The 26,273-nt window shown below is 38.4% G+C and overlaps 1 protein-coding gene across 1 annotated transcript; it reads right to left on the bottom strand.

The window, feature by feature from the left end:
• Positions 1-1,352: 1,352 nt before the first annotated feature.
• Positions 1,353-25,588, bottom strand: zranb1b (zinc finger, RAN-binding domain containing 1b). Its single transcript, XM_067455964.1, has 10 exons — positions 25,124-25,588; positions 21,411-22,367; positions 19,008-19,195; positions 18,760-18,913; positions 15,787-15,858; positions 14,978-15,176; positions 10,250-10,370; positions 7,526-7,655; positions 6,203-6,432; positions 1,353-1,754 (listed from the first exon to the last, which is right to left on the bottom strand). The coding sequence occupies exons 2-10, from the start codon at positions 22,246-22,248 to the stop codon at positions 1,536-1,538; spliced, it is 2,151 nt and encodes a 716-aa protein (XP_067312065.1). The 5' UTR covers positions 22,249-22,367; positions 25,124-25,588; the 3' UTR covers positions 1,353-1,535.
• Positions 25,589-26,273: the final 685 nt, after the last annotated feature.

Raw genomic sequence — 26,273 nt, 5'->3', positions numbered from 1 at the left:
AAAATCCACATCCACTGAAAAAGTCATTGGTAAGAAGTGGTAAAAACCCTGTAGATAGTGTGCATTAATTGTTTTACCAGGCTCTATGTGGCTAAACAACTCACCATTACATTCTAACACCACATTGTTTGACTCATAATCTTTGATATGTTTTGGTTTTTCAGAATAATTAATTCAGTACAGTAAAAACAGTAAAAGTAAAAATAGTCTAAAACATATATAAGTATATAAGGTACATCAATGACTTTGCTATTCCAACATCCTTAAATAAAAAACAAATAGCAGCAATGAGCATTTCTCTCATTATGGTTAAAGCATGTGTGGCTTGTATGTAGGAAATCACACTTTTTGTTTTGTTTCAAAGTTTTATAATAGTTTCATAGTTGGACATTCAAAACACTTAGGTCTTCAATATCACCAAATTTGGTCTCCACCTTATATATCAAATTTACCATAGTGTAGCAGAACTATCACATAATTTAAAAATAAAATAAAACATGAGGATGCAAGATGTGAGAGGGACTGGACACAAATACAGGAGGTGATAAGATGAGAACAGTAAAACAAAGCCAGTTAACCGGTTATATTAGCACTGCAAAAACACTCCACAGATCTCTCTGAATCTTCACTTTGGTTTACATCAAGTCTTTGAGTGTGATGACGGAGGTTTGGAAACTGAGTTGGAAAAAACGTGCACTTGAAAACCTGTGGCCAGATATTTCACAGAAGACAAACGTCAAACACAAATACACAACTGAAAGAGAGCGGACCACATTTAAAGAAGAGTTGAAATAATGTTCCCTTCCGAAAAGGGCATGAAATCTCATCAGACGGACACAGGAAACAGACATATGCCTCTTCTTTCTCGCAGCCTTCACGTTTGCAGTGCAGATCAAAAATGGGACGACAAGATGTGAGTGGAAAGGCATTCATTTCTATGGCTCACAAACTATTATCCAGATAAATACAGAAAATCTGTTAGAAATCGAGTTAAAATGTCCACTTGCGTTCTCCTTGTAATGTTCGGGTGAGGAGAAGCGACAGTTTTATTTAGAAAAGCAATCGTGACAGTCGTGCATGTGATTCATAGATAACGCTTGTTTGCGAACGTGTAGTGAATTATGTTTTAGTAATCTCAGTCTAGAGTCACGCTACACAAGTAAAAGTAGACATATGCGTCAGCTCCGTTACAAACAGAACCAGAAGATTTAAAAAGGGTGCTTAAATTGCTGCAATTTTCTTTCCTATTCCTTCCACTTCTTTTTTCTTAGATCACTACAAGCATCGCAACGGCAAATTGAAAACAAATCACAAATGAAAGCAAATAACATACTCTGTAAAGACAAATACAATCATGATTGCATTCCTTTATTTAGCAAGAAACCCAAAAGATTTGCCATATTAGTGACAAAAAAAACGAAAAAGGAAACCTCGGGTTTGTCATTCGGTTGGGGCTAAAGGTGTGTGTTTGAGTATGTGGGGGGAACGCAAGAGGGCTGTGTTGTAGTGTCAGGTGATGCCAACTGTTCGTTTATTCACTCATCTTCGTCCTCCTCTTCTTCCTCTCCGTCAGAAAGAGTTGGACAAGCGGCAAGCTGCCGATAACCGTCCAGCCATTTCTCGACCATTTGAGTGACGAGCGGGTGGTTCCGCCTCCTCGAGCTCTTCTGCATGGCCACCAAAACCCCGCCCTCCGTAACACAGCAGTCCATCCACTGCCTCAACATCCGCTCCTGCTGCTCCTCCGTTCCCATCTGTCAGACACACACAGTAACCAATCAGAGAGCTTGTCAAGGTATATCAGCCAATTACAATGGTAGCATTTAAAAAAATTCCAAATAGAGAGCAGAACAAAGCGTCAAAGTGTCATCAAGTCATGTTTACCACAGGCCTTGTTTTACTCAAACTGAAAACACTATTATAAAACCCAATAGGAAAATCACGACCTGCTCTTACTACTCTTGAAATTACTCTTTCAGGGTTCTGATGTCATATCTGCTGTTAAACATGGTTATTTTAAAACTAAGTTGAAATAATGCAGGCTAACGGCTTCAACAGAAGTAATGCTATCGATTAACAACATTGTAGCTCACAGTAAAGCTGGATACATACTCCGCAAGAACAAAGAAATTAGTTTGTTTTCTAGAGGTGGCAAGAACAAGAAAATTAGTTCTGGCCAGGACATTCCATACATGTTAACCCCGCCCTCTTTAAGTTTCTGACCAATCACACAATAGTTCTCAGACACCAACAAGAAAAAAGTTCTGCTCAGATGATGTGTCGAGAACTCCCAAACCAGAGTTGAATGAAGTCATTTTGTTCTCGAAGCCCTGAAAGCGAGAACTTTTTTTCTTGCGTAGTATGTAATGGCCTTAAGGCTGTTTTTTTTCTTTTCTTCCATAACCAAACTGTCAGGTTTCCGAAGTAAAAACGGCATTCATTTTCTCCATATAGAAGCTGATTTTTTAAAGATAGCTTACACACAGTGAGCTATGAGATTGTTGATTAATGGTATTTGCTTCCATTAAAGCCATCAGCACACATTAGACAACTATCATGTCTAACAGTGGAATTTGTGGTGAAAAACTACCCTACCCATGATGCTGTATCAGAGAGTTAAAACAAGCAAACCGCGCCAAACACTCAAAAGCACCAAAAGCAATTGGGTCATACTCTCAAAATACTTAAATATTCATATTTAAAACTTGGAAGAAGAGTGAACTCGCACCCAACGCATGATGTAGGGGTAGCTTAAGCTTAGAGGAGAACTGACAAATGTGAAAGCGCAGAAAATTAGAGCAAACCAAAAGCCGGTCACAAATTAAAAGTCTAAGAAAAATTTCAGAGGATTTTGATACAAGAGAAGAGGAGTTACATCATACGTTGGGTCAGAGGTCATCCGGGTCAACTCGACTCTGAATGCGCGTATGGAGGTTGTCGGAAACCAGGGATTAAGGTTAATAAATACTTTCTTACAAAAACCCATCACTTCACTTCAGAAGGCACTGGAGTCGTATGGATTAGTTTTATGATGCATGGATGAATGCGCTTTTTGGAGCTTCAACAGCTCAGGCTCTATTCAATGCCATTATAAAGCTGGGGAAGAGCCAGGATATTATTTAATATAACTCAAGAGTGTGTTTGGCTGAATGAAGAATGTTATATATACCTAGAATTGATTGAGTGGGAGTGTGGGTAATTTTCCTTTTTGGGTGAACTATTCCTTTAAGTACACACTCTTGTACCTTTGTTTCTTTGTCTGATTTTTAAATAAATTTTTTTTGCTTCAAAAGTAGTTATGATTCACCTCTTGGTTAGCATGTTTCATGGCTTTTATATAACACCTTAACAAACACTTTTTTAACATCCCTATGAGAAAAATTAATGGAAATAATCCTTCCGGACCAACGCCTCTGATAAAGGGGGTGGGCACGGTTGCACTCTATAAGACGCTGCAGGAATGACACATTTTTATTAGCCAAAACCCGTAAACGAGTAGCACTTTAGCACATCTGGTTCCTTTGTACTGACGCCAATAAGCGTTCCGAATAGGTTTTTGATTAATGCCTCAAATAAGATCTGTGGTTAACAAAAGCTAAAGATCCTTTCTAGTGATTTTTGTTCAAAGCTTTAACTTTTACGTCCAGAAAAATACAGTTGCCAACAAAGTGGCTAAATGGGACTACAGAGGTTGAGGTATGACTTTAAACATAACCACAACAGGAAGCCTTATCTGATCTGCTTTTACAGCATCGTTCATCGTTCATGCCTTTACATGTACATGAACTTGAATGACATCCCATTCTTAATCCATAGGGTTTAATATAGAGTTGGCCCACCCGTTGGAGCTTTAAAGGTCCTGTTCTTCGCGTGTTTTCGAAGCTTTGATTATGCTTACAGTTTGCAATATAACATGAGTTCATGTTTCGCGTGTAAAAAAACCCCAGTATTTTTCACACAATTGACTTATCTGTACAGCGCTGTTTTCGCTGTCCTAAAAACGGCCTGATGATTTCCTTGTTCTATGAAGTCCCTCCTTCAGAAACATGTAACGAGTTCTGATTGGGCCAGCGCTTCCCGTGTTGTGATTGGACAGCAGCTTAGCGCACTTTGCCCAGAAAGGTCCCGCCTCTTACCATAACGGGGAGATGCAAGCACTGAATGCGCGCTCTTCTCTACGTGGGAGAGCAACAAGACCACGCCCCCTATTTTGCGTGTTCTTGTGGGCGGAGGGTTAGTCAACAAATGGTTCTAGTGACGTCATTACATCCCTGCACTTCCTGCTGTAGTTCAAACCGGACGTTCGCTGTAGGCTTTGAAAGGGAACTTCTGTTAAATAAAATATCTCGCTTGTCATTGAACTTTGAGCTTTATAATTTTACAGGTATTATTTATGCTCTAACAGCAACATTACACACTAACTAAAGTTTGAAAGATGGAATCGCGAAGAACGGGACCTTTAACTCTTCTGGGAAGGCTTTCCACAAAGTTTCGGAGTGTGTATGGGAAATGTTTTGACCATTCTTCTAGAAACGCATTTGTGAGGTCAGGCACTGATGTTGGACGAGAAGGCCTGGCTCGCAGTCTCCACTATAAAGGGTCCTGCACACTGTGCGGTTTTTCAAAATCCTTTGCGAATGTCCCATGTCAGACTGTACGAACATGATCCCCGATGTAAGCCATATCACACTGTAAAATCTCAGTTGTCATTTATGTCAGACTGCACGATAGTTAAGGCGTGCTAAAAACGTACGCGCACAAGAAAACTCACCCGGAGCTTTATATCATCAATGAATGACGTGTTGGGTGACAGTGAGCTGCATTACACGCGGGACTGAAATGCTGGCTACAAATAAATTTCTGGCTCTCGTTTTGGTCATAGTTTGTCTTGAAAAACCGAGATATTTGACTGTTGTCGTAGGAGAAGTCACACTGCAGGATTCTGTGCCAAATCTTCTGACACTGCCAGAAATTTGTCTGAGGTAAAATTTGATCGCAGCACTCATTAATCGGCTGCCGGTGAACAAGTCAAACTAACGACCAAAGACGTCAGATTTTAGCCTAGGATCTGAGGAATCTTTTAGGATTTGCTAAATTTGTCTCAGACGGCCAAATCGTGGGCAAAATCGCACAGTGTGCACCCGGCTTAAGTCATCCCTTAGGTGTTCTGTCTGGTTGAAGTCAGGACTCTGTGCAGACCACTCAAGTTCCTCCACACCAAACTCTCTCGTCCATGTTTTTATGGACGTTGCTTTGTGCACTGGTGTGGAGTCATTTTGGAACAGGAAGGGGCCATCCCCAAACTGTTTCCACAAAGTTGCCCAAAATGTATTGGTATGCTTAAGCATTAAGAGTTCCTTTCACTGGAACTAAAGGGGCCAAGCCCAACCCCTTAAAAAAAACAACCGGAAAAATCAACCCCACACCATAACCCCCCCTCAACCAAACTTTACACTTGGCACAATACAGTCAGGCAATTATTATTCTCCTGACAACCACCATCCCAGACTCGTCCATAGGATTGCCAGACAGAGAAGCATTATTCGTCACTCCAGAGATCACATCTCCACTGCTCTAGAGTACAATGGCAGAGTGCTTTACACCACTGCATCTGACACTTTGCATTACACTTGGTGATGTAAGGATGGATGATGCAGCTGCTCAGCCATGGAAACCCATTCCATGAAGCTCTCTATGCACTGTTCTTGAGCTAAAAGCCACACAAAGTTTGGAGGTCTGTAGATATTGACTCTTTAGAAAGTTGACGACTTCTGAGTTACTGTTGTTTCCAATTGCTTCCACTTTGTTATAATACCACTAACAGTTGATCGTAGAATATTTAGTGGCAAGGAAATTTCACAAATGGACTTATTGCACAGGTGGCAACATATCACAGTAGAGTGTGACCCATTCTTTCAAAAATGTTTGTAGAAGCGTCTACATGCCTAGGTGCTTGATTTTATATACCTATGGTAATGGAAGTGATTGGAACACTGGAATTCAATGATTTGGAGAGATATCCCAATACTTTTGGCAATATAGTGTACATACAAATTTTCCATTCCATACTACAAAATATGTAGTGCAAATATTTTGTATTTTCTCCCCATACTAAAAATTCAAATGTAGTGTAAACCATCTTTAACACCTCAAAATATTCATGATCTACAGAGTGTTTTCATGTCAGCAGAGCTGTTCTCACCTCTTGTGCAGACAAAAAGTGGATGTGCAACAGCTTTCGCTCACTGTCAACCAAAGGCAGGAAAGTAACTGTGACATCATCGTCTGTGTTCAGGTTGGCACCCGCACCTCGGTTATCGTAGCCATCGTTCTCCATGGCAACCAAGGCAGAAAAGTGTCCACGCGTGTAACCCAGGGCGATAGGGCTCTTCCAGCAGAAGCTCTGCTCCCATAACAGAGGCAGATATACACCTACAAGATAACAGCCAAAGCAAACAGTAATTACAGAAACTCTGTGTAACTGACCCCAAACGCCAACACTGTGTTTGAAGTCAGCGGAGTGTTGACAGAGATATATTGATTGTTTCTGCTGGCAGTTTTGTCATTATACTAGCAATAACAGCCTGTCAGTGGCAGATATAATAAATCACACAATTCTTTGTCAACATAGCCAAACAGCCCACAGAATAATGCTAATGTGTTTACCAATGAATCAATCAATCAATCAACTTTATTTATGTTTATGGTAATCATTACTGTGAACACTGATACAATTAATATACGTAATCTTTAGAAGTGCCATGACAGGCTCTTTATAAGTAACTAGAACAACACATCAACCAAGTTAATTATTCAAATAGGAGTTAGCCATTTGTAGATTTCTTAGGTATACCGGTACGTTTTATCTATGCCTGTTTTTGCGCATTACAGAAGTATCTCATCTAAAAATCTTTAATAAAAACAAAGTAAAGTTAATGTTATATTTCAAAACATTTGTTATAATCTGACTGTCTGTCTGTCTGTTGTACACACACACACACACACACACACACACACACACACACACACACACACACACACACACACACACACACACACACACACACACTAATAATTTATATATACACTACACAAAAGTTGGTTATATTTTTGAAAGCCTCTTATGATCACAAAAGCTGCTTTAAGTTTTTGTTAAATCAAATGCAGTACAAATATTATAATAAGACATTTTACTGTTTTCTATTTGAATACTTTTTGAATATATTTTAAACTGTAATTTATTAATGTGATCAAAGCTGAATTTTGAGCATCATTACTCAAGTTTTCAGTGTCACATGATCCTTCAGAAATCATTCTAATAATATGTTGATTTTCTGCTAAACAAACATTTATTATTATTATTATTATTATTATTATTATTATTATATTATATTTTTTTATTTCAGGATTCTTTGATAACCAGAAAGTTTAAAATTGTCATTATATTGGTCAAAGATTTGAGAAATAGATTTGAGAACCGCACATCAGAATATCTACACATGTAGAGTGCCTAAAGGCAGCTCACCCTGAAAGCGTGTGTATCCCAGCGTCTCTCCTCTGAAGCTCTTGTAGTATTTCACACCGTACACTATGATGGGCCTCCGAAGGATGTGTGCCAAAACAAACACATGCGTCTGCTCTAAACTTGCACCCGGCTGCAGGCAGAAGAAACAAGAACACACAGAGAGAGAGACAGAGTGTGACAACACTTTTTTGCTTTACTAGGGAAAACCCGATCCTATTGGGATTTCATTATGAAAAAAATGTATTCAACATGAACTGCCATTTTGCAACTAGGGGTGTGCACGAACAGTTGAATATTTGAGTTGTAATAATTATTTGAAAAAAATAATATTTGCATTTTGCTACATGTTGTTTTGTTGCCTGTAAGTGCAGTGAATCCATGAATAATCATAAACATGAAAACTAAAACTCACAGTTATTACTCATTGGGTGGCACTGTGGAGATTTTTGATCACTGAATTTTAGAAGTTTGGAATTAATTTGATCAAAATGATCTAACTAAATGATCTTACAAAATGGAATTACTTTTTTGGGTGAAACCGAGTTACCATAATTTCACCACCACCACAATGAGAGAAATCACATGAAATCCAAACAAAACCATTGTCATTGACCAGTTGAATAAGGAAACAATGCTGTCCATCATTGCATTCATGACTGTAGGTAAGCACAGCTGTACAGGGAAGAGAACTTATCAGATAGCATACTGATCGTGACGTACAGAATGCTTCTTTTAAGTTTCATCGAGGGAGACAGGTGTAAGAACAGAAAATAGTGATGAAAGTTCCCTAAGTAACTTCACTTAGCACACCATAGTATGTCCCGCAAGGTCTGTGTTTTTGGCGGAGCGAGTTTTCTCTGTTATCAGACTGAGGAGCCAACTTTTGCCTAAGTACGAGGATATTCCTGTTTTCCTCAACCTGAACATGTGAAACAATATAAACAAAAACTATTTTCTGACTCAAAGTATATATGTACATGGGTTGGACAATGAAACGAATAGTGGCCGAATGGGTTGGTGACCAATCTTTACTGAATTTACATGCCATCAGTAAGAGCAGAGTGTGGAGGTTGAATAAGCAGAGCAATAGCACAGCTGTACATAAAATATTACAATCCACACATAATGGAAGACATATCAGAGTTCAAAATGCACGTCTTGCTGGTTTATCTTTGACCAGGCAACAAGTCTTTATGGTGTATCGAGAGCTATGGTATTCAGGGCATACCAGCATGTAAAACGAACCACATCAGTAACAGGAGTAAGCAGTCTGAAAGGGATGTCCAGGTGCTGGTTGCATAAACCGATAAGACTAGTCTTACAAGCTAGATACTTTTTTTAAAGTCGGTATATCCACAGAGTCAATATTCATAATCAGACTGCAATAGCGAAACCTTTGGTCACTTGTGGCAATGCCAAATTGGTTTCAATAGTGCCTAAAGAGCAAATCTTGGAACATGTGTGAAACATATTGTTCTCTGATGAGTCCACCTTCACATCCGTGGGAGTTACAGTGTGGAGAAGCCCCAAAGAGGCCAGCAGTGAAGCACAGGGGTGGATCAGTGATTGATTAGGCTATGATATCATGGCATACTGTATGTGCTTGTGCCATGGACTACCAAACCATTCTGGAGGACCATATGCACCAGTGGTTCAAACATTGTACCCTGAAGGGGATGGCATGCATCAGCATTACAATAAACCAATGCACACAGCAAGACTTGAAACAGAATGGTTTGATGAACATGAAAGTTGATGTTGAACATCTCCCATGGCCTGCACAGTCCCTAGATATAAATATTTTTGAGCCATTTTGGAGGAGCGTGTCAGAAAACATTTTCCTCCACCAGCATCACTAGTGACCCGACCACTGTTCTGGAAGAGAAATGGCTCAAAATCCATCTTGCCACCGTGAAGGACTTGTAACTGTCATTCCGATGACAAATTGATGCTGTTTGGCTGCATGATTGTGGTCTAAAACCAGGTGTTTCAGTTTCATTGTCCAACACTTGTATTTTCTGTATGATAATTAGTGTAATCTGTATTATATTAGCGTTTTTATGTCGCTCTAGCTGACCTTAAATGATTTTGTTATGATTATTTTTTGTTTACACACATTGTTTAAATGTTATCAACTAAAAGAAAAGCTTGTTGTGTTATATTGCCTAATAAGCTTCTTCGGAAATGTATGATTAAAATATTAAAATATAACGTCTTTCTCGCTCAACTTTATTAAAAATAAATAAATAAATAATACAATATTTTAGTTTGCAACCCATTTTGCTGCCACTATTTGGCATATTTCCCAGAGAGATTTTTTTTATTTTTTTATTGTCCATTTAAATCAGACAAAAAAAAGTAAGGTTTTTTGGATCTTGATGAAAGCTTATGAAGAAAAAAAAATCTGTTCCTTCAGAATAACATGCACTGATTAATCGTTCACAATAAGACCACACATGTGATTTACCAAAGTAAATAGGGTGAGTTCTGATTTCATGTTGACTTCAAGCACTATGAAACAAAAAAGCTGTATGGAAATGTCCAACTAATGGAAACAAAGTTATAAATAATGTTCAAACATCTGTCCAGCCCTCTTCCTCTCTGTGTGGGATGTGTGTCTGTATGTGTGTGTTTCAGTATGAGTCAACAGCAGATAACTCAGTGGGTGGTGAAATATTAATGTTTTCCCTGAATCTATCAGCAGCTGTAAATTTGGTTGCTTACCTGACTAGCTAATGATAGTATGAACGCCCAGTCCTCCTGCCACTGCTCCTCCCGCAGAGAGAAATGCAAACCAAAGCTCTGGGAATACCAGGATTCCCACTCTTTCCAGCGTGTATAGAACCTGGAATACATATACATTATATCTGTGATGAAATCCACAGATGCAATTGAACTGATTTCAATAAACACAATTGCGATTAAACAAGGATTACAACAATGACAAGATTTGCTGATGAAAACATACATGATGCTGCCCATGCAAAACAATACTAGGGTGTTCTGGGTAATTAAAGGGTTAGTTCACCCAAAAATGAAATTTCTTTCATTAATGACTCACGCCAATGTCGTTCCACCCCCGTAAGACCTCCGTTCATCCTCGGAACACAATTTAAGATATTTTAGATTTAGTCTGAGGCCTTTCTGTCCTTTGTATGTAAATGTATGCCCACTTGCTGTCCACGTCCAGAAGGTAAAGAAAACATCATCAAAGTAGTCCATATGTGACATCAGTTGGTTAGCGAGACTCTTTTGAAGCGTCGACAATACATTTTGGTCCAAAAATAACAAAAAATTATTACTTTATTCAGCATTGTCTTCTCTTCCGTGTTCCCCAAATAAAGATTCAAACGGTCATTATTCAAGATTCGGATCGTGTGTCAAACTGGCAAACCACGAAATCAAAAGCTGAAATCACGTGACATTGGCGATATGAATCACGAATCAATCTGCTGATTCACGACCGTTTGATTCTTTAAGGGAAGACAATGCTGAATAAGTCGTTTTTGTTATTTTTGGACCAAAATGTATTGTCAACGCTTCAAAAGAGTCTAACTAACCAACTGATGTCACATATGGACTACTTTGATGATGTTTTCATTACCTTCTGGACGTGGACAGCAAGTGGGCATACATTCAAAGGACAGAAAGGCCTCGGACTAAATCTAAAATATCTTAAACTGTGTTCCAAAGATGAACGGAGGTCTTAAGGGTGTGGAACGACATTGGGGTTAGTCATTAATAAAAGAAATTTCATTTTTGGGTGAACTAACCCTTTAAAGGTGAAGTAAGTGATTTTTGAGAAATACTGTTGAGACTGTATCCGACCGAGAAATACAACACACTTTTAGCCAATCAGTGGAAGGGTGCATGTCCACTCATAATGGGGGAGGAGAGAGAGTGAGCAAAGCCCCTTTTACACTGCATGTTGGACCCGCAATATTCCCGGAACATTTCCGGGTCGCCTTCTGTGTGAAAGCAACCATGTCCCGGAATTGATTACCGAATTGAACCCGGGTCGGGGAGCTAGTAACATTGCGGGGTTCGATCCGGGACAAGCGCTGTGTGAACAAAAGCCAAAACTAATGGCGCAACGTGTACGTAGTTATCGTGCGACTCCTAGAGCTTGTTTTTTTTAAATAATAAAACCCTGCAGTGCCAGAAGTGCTAGTCTGTGTTTTAAACGCAGAGAGTGTTCATATACAAAAGAAACTAAAATGAAACAAGCAGAAATGTGCGCAAACTGGACACAAGTTGAGAAGCTCCTTACTATCCACGCTGAAGCTGAGATCGCTCGCCATTATACGTCACATCCGGATGTCACGTGTCAACTCGATTCGGGATTACGGGTTGTGTGTGAAAGCAAACATATTGCGGTATTTCGCTGGCAGTGTGAATGGACCAAATCTAGTGGCCCGGGAACAAATGCCGGGTAGCATTATCCGTGTATTTGCCGGAATCGCAGTGTGAAAGGGGCTCAAGAGGGAGATTTGAAGAAAGACTGTAGAAATATATATCGCGGAGAGACATTACAAAAGAGAAAAGCTCAGAGGACTATCACTGGAAAAAGAAGGGTTATGATCAGGCAAGAGCTTCAGGACCTGTGTTTATATAAGAAAAGACCTAAGAGAAGAAGGCCTGAAAACGGATACAGAGATTGCATTGTTCCATACATGAGTCACATTGATTTCACAGAACCAAGATATGCAGATGTTGTAATGTTAGCTATAGCAACAGGAAAGTTTTGAGTGTCATCGGCTATGTTTACATGCACAACTTTTGTTTCAATTGTACTGAATTCATTCCGATTGATGAATCTGAATATAGTTTACATGAGCGCTAAACAAAGTGATTGGGTTGACGTGTGCATTTATGTCACAAGCTTCAAATTTCACAAGCTTCAAATACATTTTTTGACATGTGCACACTGCACAAATACGCAAAGTTTCCCGCTATTTGTGTACCGGTATTACTATTCTCCTACATTCTATTTAACTATTTATCTATTTATCTAAATTTTTACAAAATTTGGGGACAATGAGCATATTAACTGTTTTGCCATGCTGCTTATATTTATCACGCAGTAAAAATGCCCCATCCTGCACCCAAAACCAGTTGCCTGTGGATGAGAATCTAAAACAAGGAATGGTGGGACATTTTCCTGCTCCACTTTATAGATGTTGTGTGAAAGGATCATTTTAGAATGACGGGACACTCTTTTATATGGAACATTATTCGACAGGAGGAACGGCCAGTTCTGTTCATTATGTGAAATACAAGAAATACAATGAGTATTTCTACTCATTGCACAGTATCCGTTTTCAATCCAAAAACAGTGTCCTCTTGGTTGGATTAGAAAAGGAATAAACCTCCCCTTCCAATCCAATCGAAATTTCATTCGGATCAATTATTTGGTTGCATGTAGGCATGTGACGATATCAATTTTTCATGTTGCGATTAATTGCTGAAGTTTTATCACGATATACGATATCATCACGATATTGAAATAAGTTGCAAAAAAAAGTGTTGTCATAGCATAACAGCTTTAAGAACTATTTTTGTAATAACAAAAATAACAATGTTTAAATACAATAGTGCACCAAAAATATATAAAACTCTGGGGAAAAAATTAAGAGACCCCTCATTGAGAAATCAATGAGAAATTAATGTTAAGTGGTCTCTTGATTTTTTTCAGAGCTGTAAAAAATGTTTTCAAACAGATTAAAGTGCAAAAGAATTAGGCTATAAAGAACAACAGGTAGGCTAACAAATTACAATAAGGTCTCATTATTTAATGCATTCATTAAGATTGAGCAATAGCTACATTTATTACAGAAAGTATAATGTTATTATTATTTTTAGTTTTATCTTAGGTCCATTAAAAAAGTTATTTTGATTTGAATGTTATTAAACAGTAACTACGAAATTAACATTACTTAGAATGATTAATTCTTTATAAGTATTTTTCATTGTCAGTTTGGTAATAATGAATTAACATGTAAACTAATGAAGTCGTATGTCTCAAAGTTTTACTGAACAAAAACAAATAATTAGAACAGTTCTAATCATTAGGGCATGTTGTAGTCCAGATTAAAACATAAAAATATTTAAGTTTGAAAATAAATAGCCTATTAAGTCTTTAAGTATTAAGTATTTGGTGCTGTTATGAACAACATAAAACGAATAGATGTTTTAAAAACTACACGCATTTTGTTTTGTTTGCGGGGTTTCCGGGGTAATTGCTGCATTCTGCAGTTGATCAGCGCCCTCTGCTGTCACTGAGCGCCACTTCATTAGCGCGTCTCCTTCACTCGTTCATGTGCTTCTCATTTACACCTGAGCGCTTCCCTTTGACGCAGAACAGCGGTGTTGAGCATTTATACGGTTGATGGGTAAAGTATTCTTAAGTGCATTATAAAAAAATTATAAATTGTTAATAAATTATTATTTAAGATATTTTAAAGTGCCCACGATAATAATATCGTGCATATTCATTATCGTGATAAATCGCATTATCGAAAATCGGCACATAGTTGCATGTAAACGTAGTCATTGTTTGTCTGGAGCTGGTGTGTTGCTGGCAACTAACCAACTCTTGCTTGTATATACTCTTGTGTACAACATGTACCTTTTTTGTTCTTGCTTGTCATTTTTCATTTCTCGCAAAACATTATTTCGCTATGCTTCAACTATGTGAAAGAGACATCCATTTTGGTGGCAGAGCAGTAAAGAGAGAGGTGTGTTTCTTTGGGCGGATTTTAAATATCAACAGTCTTTCTCAGAAATAATTTACTGCACCTTCAAAGTGTTAGTTCACCCACAAAATATTAAAATTATGTCATTAATTACTCTCCCTCATGTCGTTCCAAACCCATAAGACCTTCATTCATCTTCGGAACACAAATGAAGATATTTTTGATGAAATCCTAGAGCTTTCCGACTCCTACATAGACAGCCATTTAATTAACAGTTTCAAGGCCAAGAAAGGTAGTAAAAACATTTTTAACAAAAATTATGTTCTACAGCAGTCGATGCTGTTCATGAGAGCACCACAATAAATGCATGTGATGACGTGGGAGCTGCACTGAATTTACAATGTTAACAGTGTAGGAGACGAGTGGAACGAAAGTGGAATGAAAGTGGACGTAGTGGAACGAAATTGCTGAATAATGGCATTTTTTATTTTATTTATTTTTTGTGCACAAAAAGTTCTCTCATCACTTCCAACAATTAAGGTTGAAACCCTGGAGTCACACAGACTATTTTAACGATGTCTTTACTACCTTTCTGGACCTTAAAAGTGGTAATTACATTGATGTCTATGGAGGGGCCTTACGAAGATCTTACGGGTTTTAAACAACATGAGGAGGCTGAGTAATTTAAGACAGAATTTTCATTTTTGGGTGAATAAACTCTTTAACACGAACCCAGCCTAATAATTTCCTGTCTTACCAGTGAGAGCAGTCGTGTAAACTATCGTTGAGGCTCTTTCTCAGGACAGAGTCTTTGTCATAAATTCCCCATGTGGCTTGTAACACAGAATCCAGAAGGCAATCTCCTGCGGTTCTGTTCCACAGAGCATACAGCCGGCTGTCCAGACGTGTGCCCAGCTCCAGAGACCAGTTAATGATGGGAGACTCCTCTTCCAGCTCTGAACACAGAATAAATCAGTTTCTCAACCCGTTTCATTGGACAGTGATAAATTCTGTTTCTGCTAGCTGCCTGCTGATCTTCAGGGATGCAATGGAAATAGAGCAGCTAAGGCATTTTCTAGATTAGTTTCTTCTAAACTGGTGGGTCGCGACCCAAAAACAGGATGCAGGACTTTTTCTGATCTTGAACAATACTAAATACAAATAATAAAATTAAACTACCCATATAATTGTGGATCATTAGAACAGCAAATAGCTAAAACATCTGTTCATATCTTTTGATGGTAATGTCAAAGGTTGTGCACACAAATTTTACAATTTCTTGGCACAATGTTAACTTGGTAGAAGTAAGTTAAATTAGATACCAAAATTATTCATGGTAAAGGAACATATTGCCCATTATTGAATTAAATACTGGTTCACTTGCAACATTTTGCCGACCAGAGTTAAAAATAACTGAATTTCAAGACATGGTCCTGATGTAAAACTAGTTGAGAAGCACTGATCTAGATTTTCTCTTGAGCAACACTCAAAAACTTAAAAGTATAAATTGTTGCCTATTATTTTCTGGTTTAAAGTATAAAATAAATTCTAAAAAAGTAACTTCACCTTTTTGTACATCTCGATCCAGAACTTCATCGAACAGTTTTTCTTGAACATTTGGGGGAAGGTCTTCAATATCTGTGAAATAAATAAAACATATTTTTCAGTTACAACTTTACAGTCTGTGTTAAATGGGAAATACTATGGATTTTTGCTCTTAAACGTTCATTTTGGATTGATCTATTTTTAAGAGTTTAAGAGAAGTCATGGACAATTGCATGACAGGTATGATTCAGTTTAAGGCAAATGTCATTCATTTCTATGGCATCTGCAAACAGTGGTTGACTGTTGCACAACTATGAACAAAATTCAATGATGTCAAGGCTGTAATGTGATTGGTTATAAAGGCACACATAATCAAAGTTAGGCGTTACCCTTTTTCCAACGGTAGAGCCATGGACCCTTGTATCTACCAATAATAAGACCATTGCTGCGTCCCAATTCTCATACCCTCCATCCTAAATAGTATTCCAAATGAGAATTTGTGTGTCCCAAATCGTAATATGTTTAAATTGGTATTAAAGATACCCGGATGGACTAATTTGTCTGGTTAGAATCAGAAGTACAGATCTGTGGACACTTTAACGGCTATTATTGCCCACAACATATTATGTGTTGGATAAGGATTTGATCAGAACAACAAACACGGATACCTAGTGTTAAAGAACTACAAACATGGCAGATGTGCTAGACTGATGGTTAAGTAGAGAAGTTTAGATAAAGAGCTTTAAGTGATTAATGATCAGCATGTAACCTAATGAAAAGATATCTACTCAATGTTATCCACATTAGATTTAATCTGCAACAGCATTTTGAACTTTTATAAAGATACATTTAGGCATTAACCTTTAAATTCATCAGTATGCAAACACATGAGGAGAGATTTCTGCATGAATGTCTTATGACTGGCAGATCAATGTGCTACTACTTTCTCTCCGATACGATAGGCAATTAAAATGAATGAACTGGTGATAAGATGATTGACTGGGCAGTGTAAATAGTGACAGGACATGACAGCTAAGTGACAGAACGGTCCGTTAAATATGCTGTTATGACAAACTACTAGTATGTCCCAAAGCTTGCCTACTCTTCTGCTACACACTCAAAACTATGAACGTTTTCTTCACAAAAACAGTACATACTTTCAGGGCATAGAAGTAGGTGAATTGGGAAGCAGCACACCTTTGATTTTGCAAGGGACCTTACTTTTTGTGCAGCAGTTTATTTCTGCTACAACAGAAGTGATATCGCTATCTACAGGGCATTGAAGGTTCAATATCTTGTGAATTTTGCCCTTACTCACCTAAACTTGTTAACATGGATACTATACATGAACGTGAGAGCATTAGCAGGTAGTTGCAAAAATCGGTAGGCATTTTAAATATAAGATGAGGAGATGACTGCAGCTGAGGCCAAACCCATTGCCCAATGCAAGCAGACTTTTACTCGTTAAGTCTACTTAACATTATTATATTTATTTGTTATATTGAAGAGACCTTTTTCAAGGGTATTGGTTTAATTATGCCCTTTTTGAGCACTTGGGCTTAACTTATACTTGAGTGTTTGTAGACTATGTTCAGTATTCTTTCTAATGTCATGTCAGGGGAATGTCATTTAAAGGTCCCATTCTTCACGTGTTTTCGAAGCTTTCATTATGTTTACAGTGTGCAATATAACATGAGTTCATGTTTCGCGTGTAAAAAACACAGTATTTTTCACACAATTTACTTATCTGTACAGCGCTGTTTCCTCTGTCCTTAAAACGGCCTGATGATTTCCTTGTTCTATGAAGTCCGTCCTTCAGAAATACGTAACGAGTTCTGATTGGGCCAGCACTTCCCGTGTTGTGATTGGACAGCAGCTTAGCGCACTTTGCCCAGAAAGGTTCCGCCTCTTACCATAACGGGGAGATGCAAGCACTGAATGCGCACTCTTCTCCACGTGGGAGAGCAACAAGACCACGCCCCCTATTTTGCGTGTACTTGTGGGCGGTGCGTTAGTCAACAAACGGTTCTAGTGACGTCACTACATCCCTGCACTTCCTGCTGTAGTTTAAACCGGCCGTTCGCTGTATGCTTTGAAAGGGAACTTCTGTTAAATAAAATATCTCGCTTGGCATTGAACTTTGAGCTTTATAATTTTACAGGTATTATTTATGCTCTAACATTTTTGAAAGACGGAATCGCGAAGAACGGGACCTTTAACACTATTGGCCATTTTACATTCATCACAGCTTGGCGCACACTGAAATCAAGCGTTTGCTGGGTCTGGTGTCGATAAAAGCTTTTCTTTGACTAACAAGGACATTTTCAGCTCAAACACTTACAGGATATTTTTATATCGCAATGAACTTTTAAATATCAAAGGCTGAATGGAAAGATGGTTTCTCAATTCATGACCCTTTTAAGTTCTGATTGGTCAATCACTGTTATTTATAGTACATTAACTACCATTTGAAGAAAGGTAATATTTAATTTGCATAATATGTTTTACATAATACTGTAAATAGAGGTGTGTCTGTCCTGTATTTCGGGTCACATTTTATGCTATATATATTTATTTGTACTCACTTTTCATTATGCTTCTATTAGATTGCATTTGAAATATTTAATTAGTTTAATTTTATTCAATCACTACGTTGTATTTTCATTTTAAGGCATATTTCATGTGTAATTTTTGCATTTTGTAAATTTTCATTATACCTTTATAAAAATGATTTACTGCAACATTCTATGATTAATTTAATACTTTAATTATACATGAATTAATTTATTTAACTTAGTCTGTTAAATCCATCCATAGTGCACAATTAAATTGTGATGTTTTTGCTCGCTAGAATGATTATCACTGTAAGGGTTTTTAGGGTAAAAGTTCAAATCGTCCGACTCTAAATAAGTCTCTGTGACTCATGTAGTCTGAAAGTGTGAGATCCCAGGACAGGAGTTTAAAGCTTTTTTTTTTTAAATTGTGAGTGATCACCTGCTGGTAATGTGAAGGTGACAAGGTCAGTGAAGAAGTAACAGGGGAATTCTCCTTTACGCCTGTGAAGTGCTGCCGCCACCTCTCTGCGGATCTGTTCTGTCAACTCGGGACACACCAGCGCCGGTATACACTTTGCCGTCTGCTGAGACACCTAAAATACATTTACAAACAAACAATATCGCATTGTAAGAATAATTCTGTTCTGACCTTCCTTGACCCCCCACACACGCATATAAAACTCTGACCTCCGTGAGCAGCACCGCGAGCATGTCCTGTCTTTGGAAACGGATGGCCAGATGCACCAGCGTGAAACCAGCATCAAACGCAGACGGGCGGTTGAGAATCCGCACCTCGTCTGCGGTCAGCTGACGTGCGATATCACCACCTGATGACTTGTACGCCTCCACAGCGGCCAGATCTCCCTCGACTACACCTGATGAAAGTGTGCGTTACATATGAGTTGATTTCCGCTTTTACAACTCTTTCATGTTTAATTCCCATCAGTACTAAAGGAGTAGTAGGAATTTCCCAGAAGACAATGATGCTGCTTTGGAGATCAATGATTTCATACTTTGATGCAAGAAAGCAGATAGCTAACAGAAGCAGCAAAGCCCATGAGAGGAAAAAAAATCTGTCAGTTTGCATCAAACCAGAGATGAAAATAAAGATTTGATACCAGCTGATATCAAAAGATTCAGCTTTTAATTTCCACTTCACAACAGTTAAACCACACTTCATAAATCCTGAAAAACTTTACATTAAGGTCTCATTTGTAAACACTAGTAAACTAAATTAGTTAACTGATAAGAACAATACTTCTAGACTAGCACTTTAATTTTTCTTAGTCCATGTTAATTTCAACATTTACTCATTTTAAAATTAAAAGTTGCATCTGTTAACATTAATGCAATAACATGAACAATGGGCGATTGTATTTTTTAACATTATTAATAAATTAATAAATGCAGTAAAAATATACTACCCATTGTTAGATCATGTCAGCTAATTGATTTATGTTAAGAAATTCGATCTTATTGTACGCTTCTTAAGGTTCTGACTTCATACATCCACTAAAAATCACCAAAACACCAGCTGAGTAAAAAACATTAAATGGTTAGTTCACCCAACAATTAAAATTCAGACATTAATTACTTACCCTAATGTCGTTCGACACCCATAAGTCCTCCGTTCATCTTCGGAACACAAATGAAGATATTTTTGTTGAAATCCGATGGCTCAGAAAGGCCTTCATTGACACTAATGTCATTTCATCTCTCAAGACCCATAAAAGGCACTAAAGACTTCGTTACAAAGCCCATCTCACTACAGTGGCTCTACAATAATTTTATGAAGCGACGAGAATAGTTTTTGTGAGCAAAAAAACCTAAACAACGACTTGATGGGCCGATTTCAAAAAGTTTCGAATGGTTATGAGTCAGTGTATTGATTCATGATTCGGATCCTGTGTCAAACTGCCAAACTGCTGAAATCACAGGACATTGGCGACCCGAATCATGAATTGATAAACTAATTCATAATGATCCTAATCATGAATTGATAAACTAATTCAGTGTATTGATTCATGATTCGGATCCTGTGTCAAACTGCCAAACTGCTGAAATCACAGGACATTGGTGATCCGAATCATGAATTGATAAACTAATTCATAACGATCCGAATCATGAATTGAGAATAGTTTTTGTGAGCAAAAAAACCTAAACAACGACTTGATGGTCCGATTTAAAAACAAAGTTTCGAACGGTTATGAGTCAGTGTATTGATTCATGATTCGGATCCTGTGTCAAACTGCCAAACTGCTGAAATCACAGGACATTGGTGACCCAAATCATGAATTGATAAACTAATTCATAATGATCCTAATCATGAATTGATAAACTAATTCAGTGTATTGATTCATGATTCGGATCCTGTGTCAAACTGCCAAACTGCTGAAATCACAGGACATTGGTGATCCGAATCATGAATTGATAAACTAATTCATAACGATCCGAATCATGAATTGAGAATAGTTTTTGTGAGCAAAAAAACCTAAAAAACGACTTGATGGTCCGATTTAAAAACAAAGTTTCGAACGGTTATGAGTCAGTGTATTGATTCATGATTCGATGAATTGATAAACTAATTCATAATGTTCGAAACGTTGTTTTGAAATTGGCCCATCACTATACAAGTCGTTATTTTTATTTATTTTTGCGCACAAAAACTATTCTCATCGCTTATTAAAGTTATTGTAGAGCCAATGTAGTGAGATAGACTTTTTAACGACGTCTTTTTAGTGCCTTTTATGGGTCTTGAGAGAGGAAATTACATTAGTGTCAATGATGACTCAAAAAAGCCTTTTTGAGTCATCGGATTGCAAGAAAAATATCTTAATTTGTGTTCCGAAGATGAACAGATGTCTTACGGGTGTCGAACGACATTAGGGTACGTAATTATTGATAGAATTTTCAGTTTTGGATGAACTAACCCTTTAAGCAAGTTAGGTAGTGAAGATAAAATATCCTGCAGCATTTGAGTGCAGAAACAGACACTCAATCTAATGCAATGACATTCAGACATTTTAAAAACGTGGCTGGTAATACATTTTGGGGAAACTGTATCTGGCACTAATGGGGCTCATTTCTCACCAGCGCAGGCATTCAGGAAGAGCCAGTCGCTTCTCCGCATCCTGTTCCGGATCTGTTTGAGTTTTTTAAAGTCTGCCTCCTGCTCGTTATCGCTGCCCACCGCTCCCGACGCCAGCTCGATCTTCACCTCTGCTTGCCCTTTACATGTAGGGGGAGAGAGTTTCCTCTGTCTGCCCCGGAGACCCCCACCTCCCCCCGCTGTCCTTACGTTTTCCCGCTCCTGCTCGTTTACTATCGACGGGGACGTGGCGCTCTCTGACTCTGAATCTTGCTGGGGCGCCTCGGGCGTACTGCTGGGTTTAGGGTGGTCGCACACCACACACCTGAGACTCTTTGGCCAGTTCTCGTAGGTGCAAGCTGAGCACGGCCAACGCTGGATGTGCATGTTGAGCCGATTCCGGTCATTATATTTCTCGCAGGGGTCCGAGGTGACCGGGGAGGGTCTGGACCCTGAGTCTGAAGTCTGGGGTGCTTCAGACGGACTGAGCGGACCCTGTTTTGAGCCCTGCTGACGCTGACTGAGGCACTGCGTGCAGCGGATAGCACGGGGCCAGTTCAGGTAGGTGCACATGCGGCAGGACCATTTGCTGCTGGTCTCGGGCAGCTCATCTGCGATCCGTACCCGAGGTCGAGCGCTTGAGTCAGGGCAGATGAGCAGAGTGGAGCCCCCCTGGGTGGTGCAGAGCTGGGGGTCCAGGCTGGAGCTGCTTTTGTAGGGTTCCTCTGTAATGATGGGCGCATTGTGCCTTTGGGCCCGACACATGGTGCATTTGATGGCGGACGGCCAGTTCTCGTAGGTGCAGTACTCGCAGCTCCACTTCAAGCCAAAATCTGTCATCCTCGCTCGTGCCAGTCACCACAGCTGATCGCCCCCCCTCCCTCCCGCCCGCCCGCAGGCCGGTCCTCCGTTCTTCACCTGGTTTCACTCGCTCACGATCACAGCACCTCCAGTTTCTCCTGCAATAAATCAGACAGGCAAATTTTAGTTATTGCTGGGAAAGGAACTATGCTGATGGGCTCGAAAAGGTTAGATATCACAGGTGAAATTATTCAAATGTTTTATATCATCAGCAGAAGTCATTTATCAACAACAACAAAAAACAATTAACAGGTATACAGTGGTGGCCAAACATAAAGGGATAGTTCACTTTAAAATGAAAATTTTGTCATCCTTTACTCACCCTCAAGTTGTTTCAAACCTGTATGAAATTCTTTCTTCAGCTGAACACAAGGAAAGATATTTTAAAGAATGTCAGTAACCAAACAGTTAACTGGAACTTCCATAGTATTTTTTTCCCTGCTATGGAAGTCAATGGTTCCAGTTAACTGTTTGGTTACTGATATTCATCAAAATATCTTACCTGGTGTTCAGCTGAAGAAATAAATTCATACAGGTTTGAAAGTTGAGGTTGAGTAAAGGATGACAGAATTTTCATTTTAAAGTGAACTATCCCCTTAATAGAACACCTGACAGATCTGAAAACGTTCAGTTTCTTTGAGAACTTTCTTTGCTTTCAAAACATGATTTCACTCAGAACTAATGTTCATGAAACATGCAGATGGTTGCTCTGACCATCAAATATCAGATGAAGTGAGTAGTACTGTTTTTATCCACTTTTAACTTTAATATTTGGTGTGTCCACCTTTTGCAGCAATTCCAGCACCACATCTCTCTGGCATATTGTCAATACATTTCCTCTAATTTTGGCCACTACTGTGTATATATATTTGAGGTCATTAAGCTTTGTACCAACTCCAAACTTTATTTTAAAATGTACATACATTTTAAAATACTATCTGGTTAGTCCACTAGATATAATTTGATTTAAACCACAAGTTTGGAAAAAAATAAATAAACCTGAATGTTCCATGAGCATCTTGTGCTCCAATGGTTGATGGCACAATTTTGATTACATTTAATTAGTGACCTAGAAAAAGTGTTGGATATTGTGACATTTTAACCTTTCTTTATCTGTCAAAATCATGAATCCCAGATTTTGTTGTCCTAAATTCGTGGACCCCACTGTTACAGTTGTTTACAATTAAATACAATGTTGTTTTTTCTGAAGTACAAGGTAAAGACCATGGTATATGAATAGTCATTTTTTATTTGCTTGTACTATAATGTCCTTTATGGCCGACTTTGAATATTGCAAGTTACCAGTTATCATGCACTTCAAATAATGATACCAACATTTAAAAAGTGATGTGAATGATGCAGACGACTGACAAAATAAACAGCACACACATACACATACATATATATATATATATATATATATATATATATATATATATATATATATATATATATATATATACTGTATATCATCCTAAATCATGATGACATAGGTGACAGTGTATGTACATTCTGTAATTTCTCCATGTCTCTTAATATAGTAACAGACACAAATCTCTTTTTGTCTTTTGCTCATACCATTGCTCGTATACTGCATGTTAAGGGGGTCTAATTCGAATTAGACCCCATTGACATGCATTATAAAAGCAACGGTTCGAGTTAAAAATCTTAATTTGTGTTCTACTGAAGAAACAAATACACCTAACTTACATCTTGGATGCCCTAGGGGTAAGAAGATAAACATACATTTTTCATTTAAACTATCCCTTTAATCTTTCCATTTGCTGCTGTAATAAAAACGAGCACAATACATTTATTCTGAAAGGGTTTTTAGACCAGAATGTTGTTCAGGACTCTGGATTATTCCTGACAGTCTAAACAGGTGGGATATGACAGAGATGGATCCAGCTCACTGGGGCAAATGGTCACATCCTTTGACCTACATTCCTGCACTCTCATTTGGTTATTGGACTAGATTTTGGTTATTAACATTTGTTTAAAAAAAGAGACTTTTTTCAAGATGGCCTAGATTTCCCTGACAAATGTGTACTTGGTGGTAACATGGCACAGTGATGTTATGAAGTTTGGTGCTGAATGATTCACACATACCACAGAATTTACAGGTTATTACCTTGGCACATGTCCAAAAAAACATGGTATTAACACCATACAAGTACAACTATAGTAATTGCTGCTTTTATACTACATTTAGTTATAGAGACCGTCAAACAATTTTTTTTTAAAAGTACACAACAATACTTACTGGTTGTAGGTCCAATATTTTGAAAGGCCAGAATCTGTCAGATTGGATAGTGAGCTGTCAAAATTCTGGACGCAATACTGATGCCGTCTAGATAGGCATGTCACAAACCTCTTATTACACGACAGGAAACATAGCTATAACGGTGAGAGGTTTTTTTTCTATAACAGGCGATGTAACGTTAAATGGAATGTCAAATGGAAAAACATTTCCGCCGCTACCGTATATCAAGTTCAAATGTATACAGCTCAAATGTACCCAATACAAACTGCGCGGACACATTGTAAACACTCTCGGATCGCCTCGGAATTCCACACCAAGGTGTCGATTTTACCCGAACTACAACAACACCATAAAAAAGCTCTAGTGTTTGTATCGGTTCTGTAGGCTAAATAAACAACTTATATCCTTGGACATTTTCACTTCCTTAAAAATAAATACACAGAAAATAAATAAATAAATATCCACATAAATTATACCCGAGCACAGCAGTAGGAAACTAAAATAATAATATGCATGAATTTGCCCTGTTGCATATACTGTTACTGTGATTCCCCCCACCCCCCACCTAGACCGAAATATCAAGGCCCTTACCTGTCTTTGCCCCCCACACTTCAGTTTGCAAACACAGCCGTTCCCGAGTTCGCTCTTCTGCAAACCGAACGTCTGTCCTATCGAAACCCAATCCGATCGGGTCCAAATCCAGCTCAGCACCGACAATCTTCCGCGACAGCAGAGCGATACCGCGGCCGAACACCCATGTTATTTCTCTCCCTTCCTCTGAAACCCCAAACACTACCGCGATCTTCGGATCAAAGCGGGTTTTAGAGTGTTTTAAACACCGGAATTCCCATATCTGTTGCCGATGTAACCAATACTAACTGACTCTAATGGCGGCGGTACAGAAGCGGGGGGTAAACCAAAATAAACCTACTCCGGAGATACTGGTAGGAGGGATATCACCTGGATCAGCGGGCACATATGATTGGCTCTCGCTCCGTAAACACCGTGAAAACCAATGAGGGCGCATTTCTTTCGTTAAAGGGCTTCACGGCATACTTCCTTCATAAGCAATAACAATCCGGAAACTGTAGCTCTTGGCCCGCCATGTTGGCTCTAATAATATCAGGGATGGAATATTTGGTTTCACTCTGGATTCGAGCCCAAATGGAGTGTGTTTCGTGTGTTTGGCTCGCACTGCCAAGGACAGGGGGATGATGTCATCGTTTCAGAAAGATCTACCGCAGCATCATCTGCAGTGACATAAGGGCAGCTAGTCAATGGAAACAAATAAAAGAGTTAACTATATAGCTCCAGGGCCGTTAGATTGTTCTGCGTGTAGCTCTTTTATGGTAAAACAATAAATGACGGGTACAGTTTTAGTTGAAGACTTCCATTTACTTATTTAGTTAGCAGATGCTTTTGTCATTGGCAATGTATTCGTAATGTTCGTAAATTCGTAATATGTATAACTTTTGATTCCAAAATAAAAAAAGTATAATTTATTCCTACATTTTAAATATCTTCTGATTATTTCTGTCTCTATAAAATATATTTAGTGTACATAGTGTCTCTATTAGTAAGGTTTATCGTCAGTGAAACCACATCCTTTTTTTCCCCAGCTGATTATTATGTATCGATTTTAGAAGAATATTTCTATAGAATGATATAATCTATTCTATAGAACTATAGAATATAGTGTTGTACCAGTAGTAAAACGCAACTTTGTCGCCATCCAGTGGTT

The sequence above is a fragment of the Pseudorasbora parva genome, chromosome 10, assembly GCF_024679245.1.
Source record: "Pseudorasbora parva isolate DD20220531a chromosome 10, ASM2467924v1, whole genome shotgun sequence".
Classification (NCBI taxonomy): domain Eukaryota; kingdom Metazoa; phylum Chordata; class Actinopteri; order Cypriniformes; family Gobionidae; genus Pseudorasbora; species Pseudorasbora parva.
This window is presented reverse-complemented; position numbering and strand designations above follow the sequence as displayed.

Coding starts and splice junctions, on each gene's coding strand:
- zranb1b (XM_067455964.1), bottom strand. CDS start 22,248: ATGACAGATTTTGGCTTGAAGTGGAGCTGCGAGTACTGCACCTACGAG. Junction 18,914..19,007: donor TCGCGGTGCTGCTCACGGAG/GTCAGAGTTTTA, acceptor AATGTATTTTAG/GTGTCTCAGCAGACGGCAAA. Junction 1,755..6,202: donor ACTTTTTGTCTGCACAAGAG/GTGAGAACAGCT, acceptor TGTGTCTGACAG/ATGGGAACGGAGGAGCAGCA.